The 23,368-nt window shown below is 43.3% G+C and overlaps 1 protein-coding gene across 2 annotated transcripts in view; it reads left to right on the plus strand.

Moving 5' to 3' along the window:
- Positions 1 to 23,368, plus strand: part of LOC115088840 (cysteine-rich venom protein triflin-like) — a 140,369-nt gene that overhangs the window by 45,071 nt on the left and 71,930 nt on the right. For both annotated transcript variants that reach the window (XM_029597027.1, XM_029597026.1), the window contains 3 exons: positions 3,437 to 3,495; positions 9,057 to 9,173; positions 17,142 to 17,232. In XM_029597027.1, coding sequence (XP_029452887.1) covers positions 3,439 to 3,495; positions 9,057 to 9,173; positions 17,142 to 17,232 — 265 coding nt within the window. In that variant the 5' untranslated portion in view covers positions 3,437 to 3,438. The remainder of the gene's footprint in view (positions 1 to 3,436; positions 3,496 to 9,056; positions 9,174 to 17,141; positions 17,233 to 23,368) is intronic.

Consider the following 23,368-nt stretch of genomic DNA (forward strand, 5'->3'; position numbering starts at 1 on the left):
ACAAGTGTTTCATAAGTATGTATTATTGGGTTGGTCACTCCGGGTGGGATCCATTTACTGGGTTTCTTCACAATCGATTGATCAGTACTAGGGCTATTTTCTATTCTGGAAAAGAATTCTGTTATCTTCAATTTCCTCGTGAATCTAAAAAGCTCAATTCTAGTATGGAATGCATCGTAATATGGGGTGGGAACAAAGGAAAGACCTTTGTTTAATGCACTGACTTGAGGTCTTTATCTTCTCTTATAGTCAAAGTGAGTCTTGAATACTTTGACAATTTATTTGGACCATCATCCTAACACTGCTCTATAACATATAAGGTATCACTCTACTAGTTCTTAATTATGCAGATAGTCCTGTCCATATTGATGTTGCAAATTGGCTCTATCTACACTTCTGTTTTATGGTGTTTCTTGTCACTTTAAGTTATTTATTTATTTGTTTATATGTGATCATTGAGGAGTTCTTATTATTTATTTATTTATTTATTTTACATGTTTACATCTATATTTATTTCTATTATGACTGTTTTAATGATTTTATGGTTTTTAGATGTATTTATGTTTTATTAAATTTATTTACATGTTTGTTTGTAGCCCCTGAGGCAGCCACCACTGGTGGCAAAACTCGGCCAGAGTCGGGCACCTGTATATGATATTTTACGTCTCCAGTATTAAAGACTTGAAAAAGACTTTCTTGTGGCATCCACCACTTTGTTGCTTCCCCTGGGCCTTATATGCGCCAGGCAAATCCTCCAAGAGGCCTGGCCACACGTGTAAAGGCTGGGACATGCTCAAGAGCCGGGCCTCTTGGAAGGGGTGGGCCAGAGGGTGTGTTTTAGGTGGGGTGGGGGTGGTCCGGGACAGCGCCATTGTTCGCTGGCCAGCTGCCAGTGCGTGCAAGTTACTTTAGGTCGGCCCTGAAATAACTTGAAAAAAAAGGTAAACAAATTTAAAATTGGTGGGGAGGAAAGGGGAAGGGGAAGGGAAGTTAGGGTAGGGGATAGGAAAGTTCCCTCCAAGTCCACTCCTAAATTTGAGTGGACTGGGAAGGAATTCCCTAATGCATTGCCGCACGAATGTGTACAAAAACAACCTCCCCTTGAGCATGCCAATGCCAATTTTATATCATCCACGCACTAGCGCACACATGTCATAAAATAGCACGTTCATGTGTGCACACCAGGTAGCACGCACACTTGGACGCGCACACATAGTTTTTACAAATCTACCCCTTATTGTGTGATTAATTCATATGTTCATCAGCAAAAATACCAAGATATTTATTTCATCTCTCATCAGCATTTTAAATATTTATATGAACTAGCAGACATTAGTTTCCCCTTCCTTCCCCAACCCAACCAGAAATCAGTAATAGCTATCTGGCAATTATTTAAACATTTGGGTGCTTTATGGATTATGATTTATAAAAATGAGAAGGAAAATGATAGTATAAAATAATGAGCTATGGTTAGTGGAAAAACGTATCATGCCATAATGCAATATGGACCGGATTTTAAAAGGGTTTCGCGTACCAAGCCTATTTTTAAAAGGCCAGGCAACGCGTGTAAAGCTCCGGGACGCATATAAGTCCCGGGGCTTGCAAAAAGGGGTGGGGAGTGGGCGGGGCGGTCTGGGGGTGGGAAGGGGGAGGGGTCAGTCTCCCAGAACAGCATCCATATTTGCCGCTGTGCCAGGGATGCGTACTGGCAGTTGGCCAGTGCGCGCAACTTACTTCAGCCCCAGGGCTGAAGTAAGTTTAGTGATAAAGAAAAAACCATCAAAGGTAGAGGGAAAGGGCGGGGGAGGTAGGGAAAGGGAAGGGAAGGTGGGGTGGGGGTAGGGAAAGGGGGAAGGCAGCACGGCTCAGAGCGGGCTTGGTGCATGCAAGATGCACAATTGTGCACCCCCTTGTGTGCTCCAACCCCGATTTTATAACATGCGTGCACCTGTGCACGCATGTTATTAAATCTGGCGTACATGTGCACGCACTTCTTTTAAAATCTACCCCTTTATTTTTCAAGACAATGACTCCAAAACCTGTCCTCATGTATCCCAGGCAATTGGGCTTTTCCTCCTGGTTTGTAATGGCAAAGAGGTTTTGCTTGTCATTAGCAGGGTCATTTATTAAATCGAGTTAGGGCTTTGTCTCGAATGTTAGGGCCATAACACCCGCAATAACACATGCAATAAATAAGGCATCAGAAGATATGCATACAAATTTGAAAAATGTATTCAAATGGGAGGAGTTTGGGTGGAACTTGGGCGGAGTAAATGAAAATGAGGGGTGCTTAATGTTGCATGTGATAGTGTAACACACGCTATCGTGGGATTTAACTATACCTTTTTTCCTGGTTTTGTGCCTCTGGGGAGGCACACATATTAGTCAACATTGTACACCACAGTGAGAAGGGTCAGTCTGAACTTGGGGTGAGGTTTTGGTGGTGTGCTATGTTTTTGGGGCAGTTTTACATGCACAGCCAGAGGTACAAACAGCACAGTTTCCATCAGTAAATAATTTATGTGATTTGGAGTGATGAAAGGCATAAGAAGATAAGATTTCTACAGGGTACTCTCGACCTAGCTTGATGCACTCTGTATCTAGCTGCTGTCATGCTAGGTCGAGAGTACAATGTACAAATCTCATTTGTGTACCTTTCATCACTCCAAATCAAATAAAATCTTCACTGTGCTGTTCGTACCTCTAACTGTGCATGTAAAACTGTCCACCATAACCTAGCCACCAGCAAAATCTCACCCCGAGTTACTAGTTGCCCCTCTTATAGTGACATAGTTGATATATATGAGAACCTTATCAGGTACAAAAACTTAGATTGTAAACCCTCTGGGGATAGAGAAATACCTACAGTACCTGAATGTAAACGGGTGTGATATCTCGATTGAGATCGAATGTTGGTATATAAAAATAATAAATAAATAAGTATAAAGAATTTCTCTTTCTCTCTATCTCTCCCTCTCTCTCCAATAAAATTAACACACACTGTGGTAAAATAGCCATGCAGTATCAGTAAAATTACCTAACCATGACACTCATTTAGCAAAATGATGAATCTAGGTCCAAGTTTGTTTGTTGAATTATTTTTTATGTTGTTTGTTTGTCAAATATATTTTTTTATGTTTATATTTTGATTTTATTATGGATGTATATGTTTTGTACATTATCTAGAGCCTGACACCAAGCAACTAATAAATAAATAAAAATGTCTACAATGTACATGCATAAGATACAAACTTTCATACAATGGAGGCACCATGAAATTATTTCTAATGCATATTCATTGTGTAATCAATTGATTGGGAGCACAATATAACTGATTTGGGAGCCAATGTATACGTATTTCCAAAATGGAAACTAAGACAAATGGGAAATTATTTTTTAACAGCATTAGAACTGATATTATTTTTTTCTGTTTTAGAAATGATCATCTTCACTATTGTGTATTTGGCAGCTTTCCTGCATCAGTCAACTGGGAAAGTATGTATTGAATTTCAGGAAAATGTTTATCTTAACTATTTACATTTTCTTTGAACTGTTTCACAATGCTAATGATTGTTGATTCATACTCTGCAGGAGCTTTGCATTCTAATGATTTGTGGTAGCGACTCTGCTTATAGGTGTTATGACCGTCGGCCACGGGCGGCCGGGGCCACCCAGCTCACATCATGTTTTTCCCTGCTCTCCTCTCCGGGTGAACTCACGGCTGTAGCTAGCCACTACTGCCACATACCTCCTGGCTCTTAAGACTCCTCATGGCGGCTGGGATGCCGCTGACCTCCATGCTGATTCTGGGCCTTCCTAAGTGTGTGCACGTACCACCGGGTCTCCCTTTAAAGGCACTATGGCGGGAACCTCAAGGGCATCCCCGACTGATGACATCACAAGCTTGAGATTTAAAAGCACCTCCCTTGGCCTATACAGATTGACTTGGCAATGAGTTCCTTCACCTCTGGTGCTTGTTCCTGTCTCCCCAGACTCGTGGTTCCTGCCTTGGATCTCCATGTGCCGTTCTGGACTCTGGTACCCGCTCCTCGGGGGCCTGCTTGCGCTTCCTTTGGGAGACTTGGTCCCCAGGCTTCCCCACTCCTCAGGGTAGCCCCTGCACTCCTCTCCAGAGGTCCTGCATGCTGGCTTCTCTGCTCCTTGGGGTTGCCTCAAGAACTGCCTATCAGAGATCCCTTCTCTACGCTTCCCCGCTCCTTGGGGCGGTGCCTACCTTACCACACCGGAGACCTTGACTCTACACCAGTGACTTTACTCTACATATCCCCGCTCCTCAGGACACTCTCTATGTCACCTTATCTGAGACTTGTCTCTACACTAGGGATGTGCAGAGTGACGCTATGCGTTGCATTCGGGATTCGGATTTGTTGGGGGGCAGATACGTTGCATTCGGCAAGGGGGCCCCCCCGATACGTTTATCCATTAATTCCTATTTGTTTCCCTGCTAAAATTAAATTAACTATAACCCCCCACCCTCCTGACCCCCCTAAGACTTACCAAAACTTCTTGGTGGTCCAGCGGGGGCTCCGGGAGCCATCCCCTGCACTCACACCCTCGCTGCCGGTTTCAAAATGGTGCCGATAGCCTTTGACTTACTATGTCACAGGGACTACCAGTGCAATTGGTCAGCCCCTGTCACATGGCTATCGGCGCCATTTTGTGCTTCTACCATGTGACAGGGGCTGACCAATGGCACCGGTAGCCCCTGTGACATAGTAAGGGCAAAGGCTATCGGCACCATTTTGATTACTGGCAGTCGACGGCCCGAGTGCAGGAGATCGCTCCCGGACCCCCGCTGGACTACCAGGGACTTTTGGCAAGTCTTGGGGGACCCCCAAAATAAACATAACCCCTCCCCAAAATGAAAAAAAAAAAAGAAATGGGGCTTCAAGAAGCCTCCCATGTACCCCCCCCCCCCTCACCCATCCAGCCCACCCAAAAAATGTCAGGGATCCTTCCTAACCCCACTTATCTGGGCTGGGGGATCCAAAGCCAGGCCAAAACCTGGGCATTGAGTACGGCCTAGACTGAGATTGCAGTGACCTATAGTGGCCTAGGCCAATGCAAGGCTGAGGCTTCAGCCTAGGCCCAGATCAAAGCCTCAGCCTTGCATAGGCCTAGGCCATGGTAGGTTGCCAGGATTTTGTCCCTGGTCCTAGGCCCGATGGATCAGTATTTTTGTTTTCAAGATGAAACGTGAAAGCCAACAAACTTTCATCAGATTTCAATTAATTTGCTTAATGAAATAGGAAATTTCATCTCATTTCCAATTTTGTTTCTTCCAAATGCCCATCCCTAATCATCAGTGTCCCTGTTTTTCTGCAGAAAATTTTTCAAGCATCTGTGGAAAGCCTTACAAATGCTATGACAGCTTTTTCAAAATTCTTCAGTAGTTATGTGGAATTTATGTACAATTTTGCAATTTGCACATACAAATGTATTTTTTCTAAAACTTTATAAAAATAGTCATTTTCTAACTTTTTTGCAACAGTTCATTTATTTGGTTATTAGAGGAAAAGTTCTCTTAGTGTTTGAGCTGGTAAGGAAGAAGCAGGGAATGGGATCTGGAAATGGGGAGAGAGGAGCTTAGTAGAGGGAAAGAGCATCTCAGGCAGGAGTAGTAGAGAAGCAAAGATAGGAGATTCAGGGAGGATAAGGAAATGGAATGAGTTGGGGGAGGGGGGCAGGGGGTAAGAAAAATGTGAGGATAATGGAGAAAAAGGAAAGATGAGAGATGGGGGAGAAGGAAGGAGAATAAGAGGGGAGGGAGATCCTGAGATTTCAAAGGGAGAGGGGAAATTCAAAGACAGAGAGGGAATTACCTATCCTCTGGCTCTAGCCATACTCCCCCTCATCTCCAAACCCCAAATCCCTACTCTCTCACTATATATACAGTATATAGTTATCACCCTTCTCACCCTTATCTCTCACTCTTCTCTCCTCTTTCCATCCCTAGTTATTTGATTGTTCCCCACCTGTTCATACATTAAACACCCATCCACCTTTCCATAGCAACACTGTCTCATAAATTAAGATTATCCTGTCCCTGTATCACACATCCCATCTTCCAGCCCCTTTCCCATAATCCCTTTCAACCTCTCTATAACCAGCCTCCCATTTCTCACAATCCCCATCACACTCCATCCCTTTTCCCTTATCTACCCTTCCTCTCCCATTTTACACAACCCCTTCATAACATTCCTTTATCCTCTCATTTTACACAACACTCCATCCAATTTCCTTATCCCCACTGTTTCAAACAAGCTTCCTCCCCCTTTATCCTCCCCATAGCCAGACTCTCTAAAAAAATAATATAGCATTCACCAAAGGTGGCAGTGGGTATGTAAAGGTGCCTACAGGTTCCCTGTTGCACTGGGTGCTACTGCTGGGGCTGGCTTGGGGGGGGGGGAGGGGGGGACTGGCAACTATGGTGGCCAATGGCTATGACTGCTGGGAGCCTGTCAAATGCAGGGTGGTTCTGGGCATATGGCAGGGAAATCCATTTTTTAAAAGGGCTCACTTTGAAACAGGCTGGCAACAGTACTGAAGAGAGCTTTGGCTAGTGTGCTTCTGTTGCAGTGCCACTGACTTTCTTCTGTAGTCCTGGGAAGTCGGGATCATGGCTGACACTCTCACTGCTGATGCTGAAGCCTGTGCAGAGATAAGGTTAGAGAGAGCAATTGGAACAACAGAACAAGCTCCACTGCTGGCCACTGGAGAGATAGGCTCTGTGGACTTGGCTGGTGGCTGAATGAACAACGCTGCAAACCCTCAACAGAAAGGTCACAACACTGCTGGAGCTGAACCAGCATGAGATAGCAGAATGTGATTTGGAGAAGTGGAGAGCCCAATGTGCTGCTGCTCTACTTCTCCCACGTGATTGTGGGAGGGAAGGAGAAAAGAACCAGGAAGGTGTATTGCAGCATAGCAGCTATAAACTCTGCCATGTGACAGCCATCTCCACGGAACTGGACACAGGTCTCCTGGTCTCCTGAGGAGATTCTTCAAAAAATTCCACAGGAAGGAGATGATTTTACAGCCCTTCCCACTGCCATGGAATTGCAGGAGACCAAGGGTCCTGTTTATGATTTAAAAAAAAAATGAGAAATGATAGCATGAAAAAATGAATCATTTTTAATGTAATTAGGGTTGTGTCAGGATCTCATAGCTTATTTTCTTATATTTTATTATGGTAAATAACAAGCATTGAGTTGAAAATTAAATATACATGCATTATTTTCCTTCCATAACCAAAACATACCCCTGACAATGGCCCTTCTACTCTTCTTAATGTGGATAATATTATATGTGTTGTAGAATAAAATGTGTACGTTTAGCCACATCGAGGGAGGTCAATTTTCAGATGACTAAGTTATGTGGGTGAATTGCTTTTTGCTCAAATAAATGGTTTTGAAAACTACTTTCTAAAGTGTTTGGATTTGAATTACTCACTCACCTTTCCAAACCCTTGCTAAAGTTGAGTTACAATTCAGGTACAGTACGTAGGGCTCTGATCCTCAGGATTTGTAACCTAAGATGGTACTTGAGGCAATGGAGGGTGAAGTGACTTCCCCAAGGTCACCAGGATCATCAGTGAGAGCAGCAGAATTTGAATCCTGGCTTCTCTGATTCTCAGTGCTCTGCTCTAATCACGATTCAAGGAGTGGCCAATTCTGGTTCTAAAGAGCCTTAAACATTATTTGCCTTTAGGATATCCACAAGAATGTTTGTGAGATAGACTTGTATATGATAGAGGAAGTGTATGCAAATCTAATTTGTATTTATTATGGACATCCTGAAAACCAGACATGTTTGTAGCTCTTATGGACCAAAATTGGTCATCCCTGCACTATTCTACATCTCTATTCTCATCAATTATCTAGTAGAAGAGCATGGTAATATGACAGATAATTATAGTTTCAGAGAAATTATGAAATAGGTTAGGCCTAATGATTAGATGAAAAATGGGGCATTTTAGTTCTCCACATTTCTGTCCTGAAACTCCCTCCATGAACCCTATGAGCCGGATTTTAAGAGGTACACGTGGGTATATATTTGTGCACACAACTCGGCGCACACAAATGTATGCCCGATTTTATAACATGCGCGCGCAGCCGCGTGCATGTTATAAAATCCAGGGTCGGCGCGCGTGAGGAGGTGCACAATTTTGCAACTTGCGTGCGCTGAGCCACGCAGCATTCCTCCATTCCCTCCGCCCCCCCACCTTCCCCTCCCTTCCCCTACATAACCTGCCCCCCAGCCCTACCTAAACCCCCCCTTACCTTTAACTTAGAAGTTGCGCCTGCCTCTGGGCAGGCGTAGATTGTGTGCGCCGGCTGATGGCCGGCCCGCGATCACGGGCACAGCGGCAAATAGCCACTGTGCCTGGAGGCTCCAGCCCCGCCCCAGGCCCTGCCCCACCTACGCCCCGCCCCATTTTTCAAGCCCCGGGACATACGCGCGTCCCGGGGCTTGTGCGCGTCACCGGGCCGATGCAAAATAGGCTCGGCGCGCGCAGGAGGGGTTTAAAAGGGTTACGCATGTATATTACGTGCGTAACCTTTTTAAAATCCGCCCCTATGTGTTGAACTTTGCTGAAGAGACAATGTACCAATATATGCTGGCACAAGTTACCACAATGCAATTTGTGCAACTACAAAATATTTTACCTGTGTAATTAAAGAGTGGAATCAGCACAAATGATTTTTTCAAGTGATGAGAGTAAATCAGGATATCATGTAGAGACTGAAGTATTCCAGTAGGTAGGAAAAGGAAATGAGTAGATCATCTGGGCCTTGAGGTCTTTATCTTCTCTTATAGTCTAAGTGAGTCTTGAATACTTTGACAATGAATGTGTTCTTATAGTTCTGGAACAGAGGTTCTGCATGCACTTAGTAATGTCCATTGATGGGATACCTTATTTGTTGTTTTTAGTGGTTTGTACCTATAAAATATTAGTGCATGTGATAATATAAGCAACTAATACATACAAAACTTGAAAATAAGTAACCATATTTTTATTTATTTTTTTTTAGTCTTCCTCAATCAGTTCTCTGTTAACTACTTTAATAACTGTACAAAATGCTATTGTGGATGAGCACAATGAAATAAGGAGAAATGTGGTTCCAACAGCTAGCAACATGCTAAAAATGGTAAGATCAATTACCTTATTCTGCAATACTCCTAAGACACAACAATAGTCAAATATATAGGTAAATATTGCCCATAGTGTTGTATACTGAAGTGGCATAAAGAGAGTCACTAGAAGGATATGTAACTGTCCCGGAGAGATTTATTTCTAAATTTACATTTGTATACATCCTTCTTTAAAAAATATGGAAGAAATAATATCTAATACACAATTAAAATACATAACAGTGGTATTAAATTTTCCTAAAATAAAAGAAGAGCAGTTGCTTATCACTTTTAAAAAATATATGGGGGAAAATTTAAAAATCCCACCAGATACTATATCGGAAGTAAAAAAATTAATTCAGTTATCATACAAGCAAAACTCTACTAATAATAATTTGTCAAGAAATGCCATAGATTTTCAAAATCTAACCCGGTTCTTAGAGGAATCTCAAGTGGAGATAACAGCATGGATTACATTGTTAATAACTTTTCAATCGGAACAGGATATGAATTTAGTGATGAAGGCTTATTTTAAAAACATGGGTAATTTCTTTATGGGTGGCAAGGTAAGGATTTATCCGGATCTTCCCGAAATACACAGATCCACCATAAGGCATTTCTATCATTAAAGCCTGAGGCTCTTGCAGTGGGGGCTACAATAATTATAAAATACCCGTGTAAATGTGTATTAAAACTTCAGGGGGCAACATATATGTTCTTTGAAGTCAACCAGTTGAAAGATTTCTTGAGTGCTAAAAGCCAGGTCTTGATCAATGAAAATGTGAATAGAGGTAGTTAGATTATACGCTGGATTCTCCTATAGCCAATTTGTGCTAATTACCTATGCAAAGAGCTAAGTTAGTGCAAAGTATAATAACTTTTCAAGAAGTGCCAGAGCTGTTGTCTTTCCTGCAGTTAACCATTGGGGGGGGGGGGGGGGGAGAGAGAGAGAGAGAAAGAAGCTATGATGTCCTCTCCCTAGATAGGTATTTGTATCCCTATGGTAGACCCACCTTGTAACTTGAGGTGAGGTTTAGGTATTAGTGTAGGGGGTTAGGGGCCACTTTGGCATTCAATGTGAGACCTACGAACAGAACAGTGGTCTCTTGTGAAGATTTGATGGCCTTCGGAGTGAGGAAACTCACCCAAAGATGAGATTTGGCCAATGTTCTCTCCACCTAGCTTGATGTTACCCAGGTAGAGAGTCCATCAAGCTAGGTGGAGAGAAAATTGCACAAATCTCATCTTTGGGTGAGTTTCCTCACTCTGAAGGCCAATAAATCTTCACAAGAGACCACTGTTCTGTTCGTACGTCTCACATTGAATGTCAAAGTGGCCCCTAACCCCCCTCAAGAGATATTTACAACCTCTTGCATATTACCCCTATGATGTTTTAGCAGCTTTGGGATATGTATAAATAGAAGGGAGTTACTTTTGATATGATTTGTATTGATAATTGATGTGACCTATCTATGATATGTATTCAAAATGCTATAGTATTTCATTTGCAAAGTATGTTTATTTTGTAAAATTGTGAAAAAGTAATAAAGAGATTAAAAAAATGCATATCAGTTTTTGTTGCTTTGGTTTTTAAAGCAATAGGAAAGTAATTTTTTAGCCATTTTAAATCAATGCCGTGCATTCTTTTATCAACATTCAGTATGAATTAATTTAAAAATAGTACCAGAGCCTGTCAAAAATGATGAGAGAATGACCTCACTCTTCCCATCCTTCCTGCTCCTCAGGACTTGTGTTTCTGTAACAGCATTCCATCCAGACAGTACCACAATCCCATGCAACCCCCATATTGGGCCTATACATTCTGCCAGGCTGCCTCTCTGCCAATCACATCCCCACTCCTACTACTATTATTTATCATTTCAATAGCACTACTTGATGTACACTGTGCTGTTCAAAAACACGTAACACAGATGGTCTTGATCAGTAGAGTTTACAATGTAATCAAGACAAACAAAAAAGGGGAAAGTTGGAAATTTAATTTATTTAGAAAATGGTGAAAATCAATATGGCTTAGAGCACAAAAATCAGCAAACCTATTCATCCAACTGGGCCATACCCTCCCCCATCAATACCACTTCACATGGCAACCCTTGGGGACATGAGAGATAATGCTGGAACACTCTATCTTGCAGAAACTGAAAATGTACCTAGCTTTCTCTATTTAAATCAACCTAGAGTGTACTTGATTTAAGGTCAAGCACAGAATGGAAATTAACCAAGCTTTCTAAGTATTTTCTGCTTAAAATGATTTAATATAAACAGAATATACACTTTTTAAATAAATAAAATCAAACACACACTGAAAACAAACAGCTTTCTCTCTTAAATCGTGCACACTGAAAATTGAGCTTGCTTTATTTCTTAATCAAGAATACACTGAAAATTAACCTAGCTTTCTCTTTTAAATCAAGAATGCTTTAAAATAATACTTACTAAAATATATTACCCATTGCAATGGGAGAACAAGTCACAACCTTGACATGAGCTGTGTATTGCTGTTATGCGTGCCGCCCGCAGCAGACCCATGGCATGGCCCTCTCAAGTTCTTACACAGACACCAGCTCCTGGTTCCTCTTCAATGGCGGCGGTGGGCCACCAGCTCCGACCTCAGTTCACCTCCGGTGCCTCCGGCTCTGCCATGGTCCCCAGTGTTGCCAGCCAAGATGCCCTTGCTCATTGGGCCTCTCCTCATAGCTCGTGAAGAGACGCCATCAGCGCCGCACCCCTCCCTAGGCGCACGCGTGCGCGCATATCGCTAATCCTTTTTAAGGGTCTGCAGCGGGAACCTGGCCGCAGCCACGGATGTTGATGTCAGACTCTTCTGTGTATATAAGCTCAGGCCTCGCATCATAGCATTGCCTTTGCAACAGGTCTCCTAGTACTCCGAGTATTCATTGCTGATAGAGAATCCTCTCTACTTTGTTTTCCTGACTCCCGTGGTTCCTGGTTTCTGTCTTCCTCATTCCTGCCCTGTTTATGTGTTGGACTGACTCTCTGGATTTCAACTCTGCTTTGTTTGACCACTCTTCAGCCTATCTCCAGCCCTGGACCTCTGCTACGCCTGACTACTCTTCAGCCTATCTCCAGCCCTGGACCTCTGCTACGCCCGACTACTCTTCAGCCTATCTCCAGCCCTGGACCTCTGCTACGCCTGGCTACGCCTGTCTTCTCCGTGCACTGACCATTGTCTTGATTGACTACACCTGCCTTCTCCGTGCCCTGACCTGCCTTGATTGACTATGCCTGCCTTCTCCGTGCACTGACTATTGCCTTGATTGACTATGCTACAGACTTCTCTGTGTTCAGAATTCTACATTGCTTGCCACAACCTTAGCTTGTTGCCGGCCCTGATCCAAGCCTGTCAATGACGCCTCCTCTAGCCTATTCCCTGGACATGGACTTATAAGGCTCCAGCTTTTCTTTGCTTGAGAGCCTCCAGTTACTCTCTGTTCCATTGGCACCTGAGTTCCAGTACCGAACCCAGTCCAGGATAGGACTACACCATCTATTGACTGCTGTCTCTGTGCTGAACTACCTTTCTTCACAAACAAACCTCGAGGCCCACCTAAGTCCTGCCGGCCACGGCAACCAAAGGCTCAACATGCTGGGAACGAGGGCTGGTATAGGTGAAACTCCAGCGGCCTCTACCTTCAGCCCACTCCACCTGCTGACAACCCCACCTCAGCCCAAGGGTCCACTTCTGATGCAACAATTGCTTTCTCAAGGGGAGGCAGACACCTAGCAATAAACAGAGGAACAAAAACATTAAGTAAAATATTAAGAAAGAAGTGAACAATATATATAGGCATCAAGGTTATTTCCAACTATTGAAAAATAGAAAGAATATACTTACATAGCAAAGATCTCTTCAGTCAAAAAAGCTTTCTTAAAAAAGCTTAGACTAACCAGAGTTCAACCCGATCAGATGTTTAAAATGTGAAAAAAAGAGGTGCCAAATGGTCACATGATTAGCGAGACCCAATCAACAGATAAAGGAAGACATTCAATGAGAGAAAGAGATTTAATGTATATGTTATTCTACAACACACCTATTTGTCCCTCATTTTTGTGGATGCATCGTTCGGATGAGGGTATGAGCATGTAAGGAAATGACGCAGGTTATTTTGAATTTTCAAAACTATACACATTAAGAATAACTTTCAAACCACTGCTGACAGTGGGATAAACATGGATATATAGTTGCATGCTGATCTACAATAGTATTTTATAACCTGTGCATATCCAATAAGCGAGTATTATAAAATACGCATATCTCTACATTACAACATACGTGCGTATGTATGCTTATGCGAGAAAACATTCAATGCATTGAAAGCGAGTGTTTCAATCATTAAACGTGTATATTTTTCCTACCTATTTTAAAAATATGCAAAACTAACACAAGTCAGAGAAAGAGCACTATCATTGGCCGGGCCAATTCTATGGAACACCATGCCCACAGAGGTAAGATTACAGAGAGACTTCAAGACTTTCAAAAAGAGCTTAAAGACGTGGCTCTTTAGAGAAGCCTTTTCACAAGGAGAGCGAGAGAGAGAGAAACGCTGAAAGCTGTACACACAAAATCTTTATACAGCACTAGCACAGTATATGTATGTACGTCATGGTTTGTTTACTACACCTTTAATTGAATGTATAAATAAGTATTTTATTGTAGTCACAGGACAGATTAAACAACACTGAACATATAGCCTTTATTATGAAACTATGTTACCGAACTTATAAGGCATCACCCTAATATTAGGAACAGAAACATGTACAATTTACTATATGTGCCTCTATGTAAACCGTTGTGACGGTAATATACTGAATAACGGTATAGAAAAGATTTTAAATAAATAAAATAAATAAAGCAGGACTTTCTTGCATAAAATCCAATTTATGTGCTTAAGTTGGTATATTTTAAAATATATTCACGTAATTCAATTTATCAGTTTTACCAATTCATCCAATCATTTTCCAGGTCATTGAGACCCTTCTGTTTCTTCAGCCTGAACTCCCTCAATTCACTCAGACCTCCCACCCAACCAATAGTGTACAATTAACATGTGTGTTATCGCTTATGCAAAATAATTAGCAAATGTAAAATGATGCGAGTAAATTGCTAAATCTACACACATAAATCTCTTTTAAAATTATAACTTTCATGTACAAACATTGGGCCCACTCAGGAATACCCCAGACTGCTCCTTTTTTACATGCATATATGTGCAAATGAACCCTAAATTATGTGTATTTTCGATGTTTATAAAATATCAATTACACAAGAACAGGCATGTTCTATATGTGCTAATTTTTATATGCATAACATTTTGAAAATTACCTTCTTTGTTTGTTTTGTTTTTTCAGAAAAATGCCTACAGAAAAGGCAAATGCAACTTTCTATGGTAATTTTTCCTTGTTCAGTTTTCAAAGGGAAAGTGCATGTGTACTTTCCCTATGAGATCTGAAGCAAAATCTGTAGGGAAAAATATTCATGGACTTAACACTCCCCATTTAAAGGTCAATTTTAAAACTCGTGTGTGGGTGTCCATGTGCAAATGGTTCCTGGCGCGCGCACATGGACGCTTCGATTTTATAACATGCGTGTGTCAATGTGCATATGTTATAACATTGGCTACCCTCATGCACATGTGCACTTCATTTTATATCTGCGTGCACGTTAGTGGGGGGGATTTTCCAAGAAGCGCCCGGTGATGCAATAGGGCATTTCCCCAGTTCCCTTCCTTTATTGGAGCAGACTGGGAGGGAACATCCTAAACCTCCTAGCTAACCTGCCTCCCTTTTCCCTTATCAACCCCGACCTTTAAAACCCCTCTAACTACTTTTATTTTGTTTCTAAGCTTACCTGCTCTCTGGAGCAGTAGTAAGTTGCACCCTTCCCACTCCCCTCCCATGCCTCACACCTGGTCCCCCCCCCCCGGCCCACCCCTTTTTAGTTTTCTGGTTCTTCCGCGCATACAGGAGTTACATGCATGGCCATGCGCACATCTCCCAGTTTTCATGCATGCTGGCCACTTAAAATTAGGGTGAAAGGTTGGAATACTGTCTTCTTATTGAATAAGGCTGTTAAATGGCATGCTGTTGATGTCAGGCACTTCAGATTTCAAAAATGGCAATATTTCTGAATGTCACAAATATTTGCAGTGATTGTTTTTCACTCTTGTGACTGTCACATTATCTGTTGTTTAGACATAAGTGTAAAGATATAGGGGTACATTTTAAGACATGCATGAGCACATGGAGACGGTGATTTTAAAACATTTGCGCACATATGCGCATACATGTGTGTTATAAAATTTTATATTGACACACACATATATGCACAAACGCCTCCTCGCACGAGTAAGTGGGAAAAATTTTAGTAGCTACAGGCACTGATACATTTGCCCTTTTTCCAGTTCACTCCCAGTTTGCCCCAGTAAATGAGAGGAATTCCTAATCCACCTAGCAAACTTTCCTCCCTTTTACCCTATTAGCCCCAACCCTTACAACCCCACTGACAAACGTATTTTTAATGTTACATGATTTACACGCTGTCCATAGCAGAAATACGCGGTAAGGGACACCAGCGCATGATTGTCAGTGTAAATACTCACGTGCTGGACCCATGCTACAGACACGCCCCGCCCATGCTCCACCCAGACCATGCCCATACCCCACCCTTCATGTAACAGGAGATACGCACGTTGGCGCGGGTCTTTTAAAATCCGTGTGGTGAGCATGGGTCTGAGACATGCATATTTCCTGGTTTCCTGGCAAGGCTTTTAAAATCAACCAGTTAGGACAGCCCATAACACTGTGTGCTCTGGTGCAGAAACATTCTAGTTTGAGTCTCTTATATGACAGACTTTTTGAGTCCTGTAAACAATGAGCTGGTGAGCCTCAGGTGCTTTGTGGAAGTAAGGCACATAAGTTCCAAGTGACAGGAAAAGTGGTTGCTGCTTTGGCAATGACTAATGACTTTTACTGACTTGAGAACAGAGCTGAGGAGAATGTCTTAAAGAAGATGTCTCTTCTTGCAGTCAGAGAAGCCAAATTCACTTGGGCAGACTATCTGGTAGGGGTGTGCATTCGTTTTGAACTTAAATGTAAAACGCAACTTATTTTTTTTTTTTAACTTAAAAAAGTGATGAGGCGAAAACGATCGGATTTCCAACTTATTCAACATAGCTATGTTGAATAAGTTGGAAATCGCGATTGTTGATCCTAAATAAAAATTTAAACCCCTCACCCTCCTTAATCCCCCCCCCCAAGACTTACCAAAACTCCCTGGTGGAACAGCAGGGAGTCAGGACGCCATTTCTGAAGTCCTTTGCGAGGAGCATGTGACATCGGCCCCCCCAAGCTCGCCAAAAGTTCCTTTTGGGTGCAACGAGGGTCCCCCGGAGCGATCGCGCGGGGAATCACGTGACGCCGCGTCACTCCGACGTGTTGCCGACGTCACATGCTCCTCGCAAAGGACTTCAGAAATGGTGTCCTGACTCCCTGCTGTACCACCAGGGAGTTTTGGTAAGTCTTGGGGGGGGGGGATTAAGGAGGGTGAGGGGTTTAAATTTTTATTTGCACGTATGGACATAGACTCAACTTATGGAATTCTCCATATGTCCATATTGACTGAAATTGATCCCCCCTTTCGACTTATGGACTTATGAACATAAAGATTTGCTCTGCACATCCCTACTATCTGGTGTAAGAGGTTATGGAAATGAAGAAAAAGGATTAGAAAAAATAGCTATCACAATTATTTGTATTGTGGATGTGGAATGCTCATTGTGAGTATTGATGTATAACTTGATTATCTATTAAGAAATGAAATTATTCTTTGTAGAAGAGCAATAAATATAGAAATATTCACAAATGATATAAAGTTCTGTATCCTGTGCTTTAATATCTTGTAATTTCCTTTTAATTAAAAAGGTATATTATTTTATTTTTTTATTTAGAAATGGAATGCAACAGTTGCAGCAAATGCACAGAGCTGGGCAAATACTTGTAACCTGTATCCCAGTCTTGCTGATGCCAGGAAAATAAATGGTGGGTAAAGCTGTAATAAAACTTGTGTTGGAAATGACTCACATGGTTATTTAAATACTGTATATTGTAACTATGTACTGCAAATTAATAGATTTTATAAAGAAAGATCAGTATAGTTTATACTGGAGAAGTCATTTACAAACCTAGAAATTACTGGGAAACTTATATACTTCAAGCCCAATGATGCATCCAAATTCTTTTTTACCCCAGAGGGTGAATGGTGAAAATAACAACAATCACTGCATGAAAAATTGTATTCAGAACACACAGGAAGAGAAACTGCTATAGGCATCCCATTAACAGGGAATAGCAATGGTGAATCAAGAAGGCAGCAGCCCTGCAAATAGGCCAGAATGAGACGCAGAGCTTATGATTTCTTTTTGGTACCTCCACTTCCCCTCACCTAGGTGTTCTTATGGTGGGAGAAGAAGCCCATAGTAAAGGGATGAGTGTATGCTGGCTCAGCCCCTCACCTACCACCTGCTACCTCTGCTAGGCCAATGACTGGCTCCAACAACTCCAACTACAAGTTTAGGAGAAGTGGAAGCAGAAGGAAGAGAGCTGTAATGAAGTCGTATAGGAGAAGTGGGAAGCCTGGGGCCTTGAGTCATGAGCACAAAAATACTTCATTATTTTTACAACAATATATAATCATATTTTTGCCTCAGAAGCTCATATACACGTATATCAATCACAACCCTACATAAAGAGTAAGCACAGTTCTGGAGTGTCTCAAAAGGATTGGGTTTTCAGGATATGCATAATGAATATGCATGAGGTATATTTGCATGCACTGTTCCATTATATGCAAATACATATTCTTTGTGGATACTTTGAAAAGTAAACCTGGTTATGGCACTCCAGGGCTGGAGCTGTTTGCTTATCTCTGCCCTATGTAGCAATGTAGTACATCAAGAAACAGTGAGGCATGGGTTCATTCCTCCTCTGTCTGGAGACAGTACAAATTTGGTACTGGGCTTTGTCACAGGGCAAGTCCCTGAGAGCGATGTACCTAACCGGAGAAATGAACATACTGGCAGACCACCTGAGCCGTATGTTTCGGCCACACGAATGGTCCCTGAATCTGGTAGTGGTGGTCTTGGATATTCCACCGGTGGGGAACTCTGGATGTGGATGTCTTTGCCTCCCCCTGCAGCCACAAGGTGAGCAACTTCTGTTCCCTATACAGGACAGATGGGCTTCCAGCTTCAAATGCCTTTGCCCAACATTGGGGCAAAGGTCTCCTGTATGTGTATCCTCCTCTTCCGCTGGTTATGAAGACTCTCCAGACTTTTAAAGAGCTGACTGTTTGTTTTAATACTGAGTGCATTGTACTGAAAAAATAAACCCACAAAAAAGAATCAGTAAGTTTTTGCTTGGGACATTGACTTTTTTAAAAGTATTGGGGCAAAGTTAACTATTTGGGAATATTATTTAGTGTGTTTGTGTGTTTGTGCCTTTAATAGTCAGAAACCAGTGAATAAACAAGTTAGACTGTTTGCATTTTTAAATAGTCAGTCAATAAGGTAGCAGTAGGTAGTCAGTGAATAAACAAGTTAGACTGTTTGTATTTTTAGTCAGTCAATAAGGTAGCAGTAGATAGTGTGTTTATTTTTAAAAGTCTGCAGAACTGAGTGTTCTCCAGACTTTTAAAGAGCTGACTGTTTGTTTTAATACTAACTGAGTGCATTGTACTGAAAAAATAAACCCACAAAAAAGAATCAGTAAGTTTTTGCTTGGGACATTGACTTTTTTAAAAGTATTGGGGCAAAGTTAACTATTTGGGAATATTATTTAGTGTGTTTGTGTGTTTCTGCCTTTAATAGTCAGAAACCAGTGAATAAACAAGTTAGACTGTTTGTATTTTTAGTCAGTCAATAAGGTAGCAGTAGATAGTGTGTTTATTTTTAAAAGTCTGCAGAACTGAGTGTTCTCCAGACTTTTAAAGAGCTGACTGTTTGTTTTAATACTAACTGAGTGCATTGTATTGAAAAAAAAAACCACAAAAACAAAAACCCCCACAAAAAAGTAGCCAGAAGCTAGAAATAAGCTAGGAGCAGTATATACCAAAGTAAAAAAGTTGAATAGTTCAGCTCAGTTACTCACCTTGGAAAGGTGTTGAGGTAGTGTGATTGGGTTTGAATAGGGACCATCATTTGTTAATCAAGGGAGCAGTGAGTCACTCAGGCTGACTAACTAAGTGTGAAGATTGTGTGTTTGTGAATAGGTACTATTCTTTGTTAATCAGCACAGCAGTGAGTCACACAGGAAATCTAACTGAAAGGTCACGCAGGATATCCAGCTAAAGTGTACATCTCCTAAGGGATTGTTTTGCACTAATTAACCTTAGAAGCACATTATAAATTAGAAGGAAAGAGTTCAGTAACCCACATTCCAGTGGAAACACTGAGAAGAGAGGATCACCTTGCTGGTGGCTGAAAGGAATCAGTAAGTTTTTGCTTGGGACATTGACTTTTTTAAACGTATTGGGGCAAAGTTAACTATTTGGGAATATTATTTAGTGTGTTTGTGTGTTTGTGCCTTTAATAGTCAGAAACCAGTGAATAAACAAGTTAGACTGTTTGCATTTTAAATAGTCAGTCAATAAGGTAGCAGTAGGTAGGCAGTGAATAAACAAGTTAGACTGTTTGTATTTTTAGTCAGTCAATAAGGTAGCAGTAGATAGTGTGTTTATTTTTAAAAGTCTGCAGAACTGAGTGTTCTCCAGACTTTTAAAGAGCTGACTGTTTGTTTTAATACTAACTGAGTGCATTGTATTGAAAAAAAAAAAACCACAAACCCCCCCCCCCCCACAAAAAAGTAGCCAGAAGCTAGAAATAAGCTAGGAACAGTATATACCAAAGTAAAAAAGTTGAATAGTTCAGCTCAGTTACTCACCTTGGAAAGGTGTTGAGGTAGTGTGATTGGGTTTGAATAGGGACCAACATTTGTTAATCAAGGGAGCAGTGAGTCACTCAGGCTGACAAAAAGTTAGACTGTTTGTATTTCCCAACCTTCCCACCCCTCGCCCACCCACCCCTAGCTCATCCCTTAATTTATAGGCAGGTGCCACTTTCACAAAAAAAAAAAAAAAAAACCATCAACAAAAACTTTATTGAGAATTCGATCAGACCCCGGTAGGCCACCACCAGACACATAGGGGCGGATTTTCAGCGCCCTGCTCGCCTAAATCCGCCCAAAACCGGGCGGATTTAGGCGAGCAGGGCCCTGCGCGCCGGGAAGCCTATTTTACATAGGCCTACCGGCGCGCGCAGACCCCGGGACTCGCGTACGTCCCGGGGTTTTCGGAGGGGGGCGTGTCGGGGGCGTGTCGGGGGGCGGGCCCGGTCGACGCGGCGTTTCGGGGGCGTGTCGGCCGCGTTTTGGGGGCGGGTACGGGGCGTGGCTACGGCCCGGGGGCGTGGCCGCACCCTCCGTCCCCGCCCCAGGTCGCGGCCCGGCGCGCAGCAGGCCCACTGGCGCGCGGGGATTTACGTCTCCCTCCGGGAGGCGTAAATCCCCCGACAAAGGTAAGGGGGGGGTGTAGACAGGGCCGGGTGGGTGGGTTAGGTAGGGGAAGGGAGGGTAAGGTGAGGGGAGGGCAAAGGAAAATTCCCTCCGAGGCCGCTCCGATTTCGGAGCGGCCTTGGAGGGAACGGGGGGAGGCAGCGCGGCTCGGCGCGCGCAAGCTATACAAAATCGATAGCCTTGCGCGCGCCGATCCAGGATTTTAGTGGATACGCGCGGCTCCGCGCGTATCTACTAAAATCCAGCGTACTTTTGCTTGAGTCTGATGCGCAAGCAAAAGTAGGCTGTTCGCGCGCCTCTTAAAATCTACCCCATAGTGAATTCACTAACATATTTAAAGGAAGTTAGACACATTCCTACTCCCATAGCAACCTAAAACTTAACAAGGAACTGATCAAAATTGAGATGAAGGCAGCAGTCCAGCAGCAAGAGGGGGGCTTCCCAGTCTTTTGCATCGAGTGTCACATGTATGATTTTTTTACCCACCGGTGAGAAGTTGTACATGTACATGCGATGCAAAGAGCTCCTGGCTCTCAGAGAACGAGTCCGATCTCTGGAGGCTAGAGTGGCAGACCTGGAGGAGCTGAGGCAGACAGAGAGGTATATAGATGAGACCATTAGGGACATAGTAGTCAAGTCCCAACTTCAGACTGGCAGCCCTGGTGCTGCCTTGGAGGAAGAAGGTGTCATAATGGGAGAGCACCAACCAGGTGTAGCAGGAAAGGATCCTGTAGCAAGGACCTGCTCTCTAGGTGATGCATTGTCCTTTCGCACTGAGGAAATTAGGGATGTGAATCGTTTTTCGACGATTAAAATTATCGTCCGATAATTTTAATATCGTCTTAAATGGTTATGGAACACAATACAATAGAGATTCTAACGATTTATCGTTATAAATCGTTAGAATCGTGAGCCGGCACACTAAAACCCCCTAAAACCCACCCCCGACCCTTTAAATTAAATCCCCCACCCTCCCGAACCCCCCCCCAAATGACTTAAATAACCTGGGGGTCCAGCGGCGGTCTGGAACGGCAGCGGTCCGGAACGGGCTCCTGCTATTGAATCTTGTTGTCTTCAGCCTGCGCCATTTTCCAAAATGGCGGCGAAAAATGGCGGCGGCCATAGACCAACACGATTCGACGGCAGGAGGTCCTTCCGGACACCCGCTGGACTTTTGGCAAGTCTTGTGGGGGTCAGGAGGCCCCCCCAAGCTGGCCAAAAGTTCCTGGAGGTCCAGCGGGGGTCAGGGAGCGATTTCCCGCCGCGAATCGTTTTCCGTACGGAAAATGGCGCCGGCAGGAGATCGACTGCAGGAGGTCGTTCAGCGAGGCGCCGGAACCCTTGCTGAACGACCTCCTGCAGTCGATCTCCTGCCGGCGCCATTTTCCGTACGGAAAATGATTCGCGGCGGGAAATCGCTCCCTGACCCCCGCTGGACCTCCAGGAACTTTTGGCCAGCTTGGGGGGGCCTCCTGACCCCCACAAGACTTGCCAAAAGTCCAGCGGGGGTTCGTAGGGACCTCCTGCCGTCGAATCGTGTTGGTCTATGGCCGCTGCCATTTTTCGGCGCCATTTTGGAAAATGGCGCCGGCTGAAGACAACAAGATTCAATAGCAGGAGCCCGTTCCGGACCGCTGCCGTTCCGGACCGCTGCTGGACCCCCAGGTTATTTAAGTCATTTGGGGGGGGGGGTTCGGGAGGGTGGGGGATTTAATTTAAAGGGTCGGGGGTGGGTTTTAGGGGGTTTTAATGTGCCGGCTCACGATTTTACGATTTTTCACGATATTTTACCCCCCCAAACGGCAACAATACGATTCCCTCCCCCTCCCAGCCGAAATCGATCGTTAAGACGATCGAGGACACGATTCACATCTCTACTGAGGATATCTCCCCAAGGCCTATTTATTTATTTATTTATTTATTTATTTAGTTTTATATACCGGCAACCGTTTGCACATCGTGCCGGTTTACAGATAACTTACAAACCAAGATAAATATAGGCAGAGCCTTTACAAAGAACTGTGTGTAACTTGAGCATAGTAACATAGTAAAAACTCGAAAACTAGGGGAGGGAGGGGTGAGGGTGATCTTGACGAGGGGGGGGGCGGGGGGGTGAGGACGGGTACAGGAGGAGAAAATATGTACAGGGAATCAATAAATAGAGAATATGTACAGAGGTTGTATACTAAGGTTGTATGTGCGTATGAAGAGCAGGGAGGGGGGTGAGGTAATATGTACAATTGTATTAGGTGATGGCTTGTTATGTGAATGATGTTAGGTGAGGGGTTTGAGGTTGTCCTGAGGGGAAAGGTGTAGGTCCTGTGGTGGGGGTGTTAGAATTAGGAGGAGGTTGGGAGGGGGTGTTTATAGGTGAGGATAGTGAATGGGGGTATGGTTGGAGGAAGAGCCAGGTTTTGAGTTTTTTTTTAAAGGTAGGGGTGGAAGTTTAGATGCGAAGGTCAAGGGGCATGGAGTTCCACAGGGAGGGGCCTGCGAGGGAGAGGGCCCTCTTGGTGGAGGAGATGAGTCTTGTTGATTTTATAGAGGGGGGAATAAGGGTTCCACGAAGGGAGGAGCGGGTGGGTCTTGTGGAGGTACGTGGGAGGAA

The sequence above is a fragment of the Rhinatrema bivittatum genome, chromosome 3 (assembly GCF_901001135.1).
Source record: "Rhinatrema bivittatum chromosome 3, aRhiBiv1.1, whole genome shotgun sequence".
NCBI classification, from domain to species: Eukaryota; Metazoa; Chordata; class Amphibia; order Gymnophiona; family Rhinatrematidae; genus Rhinatrema; species Rhinatrema bivittatum.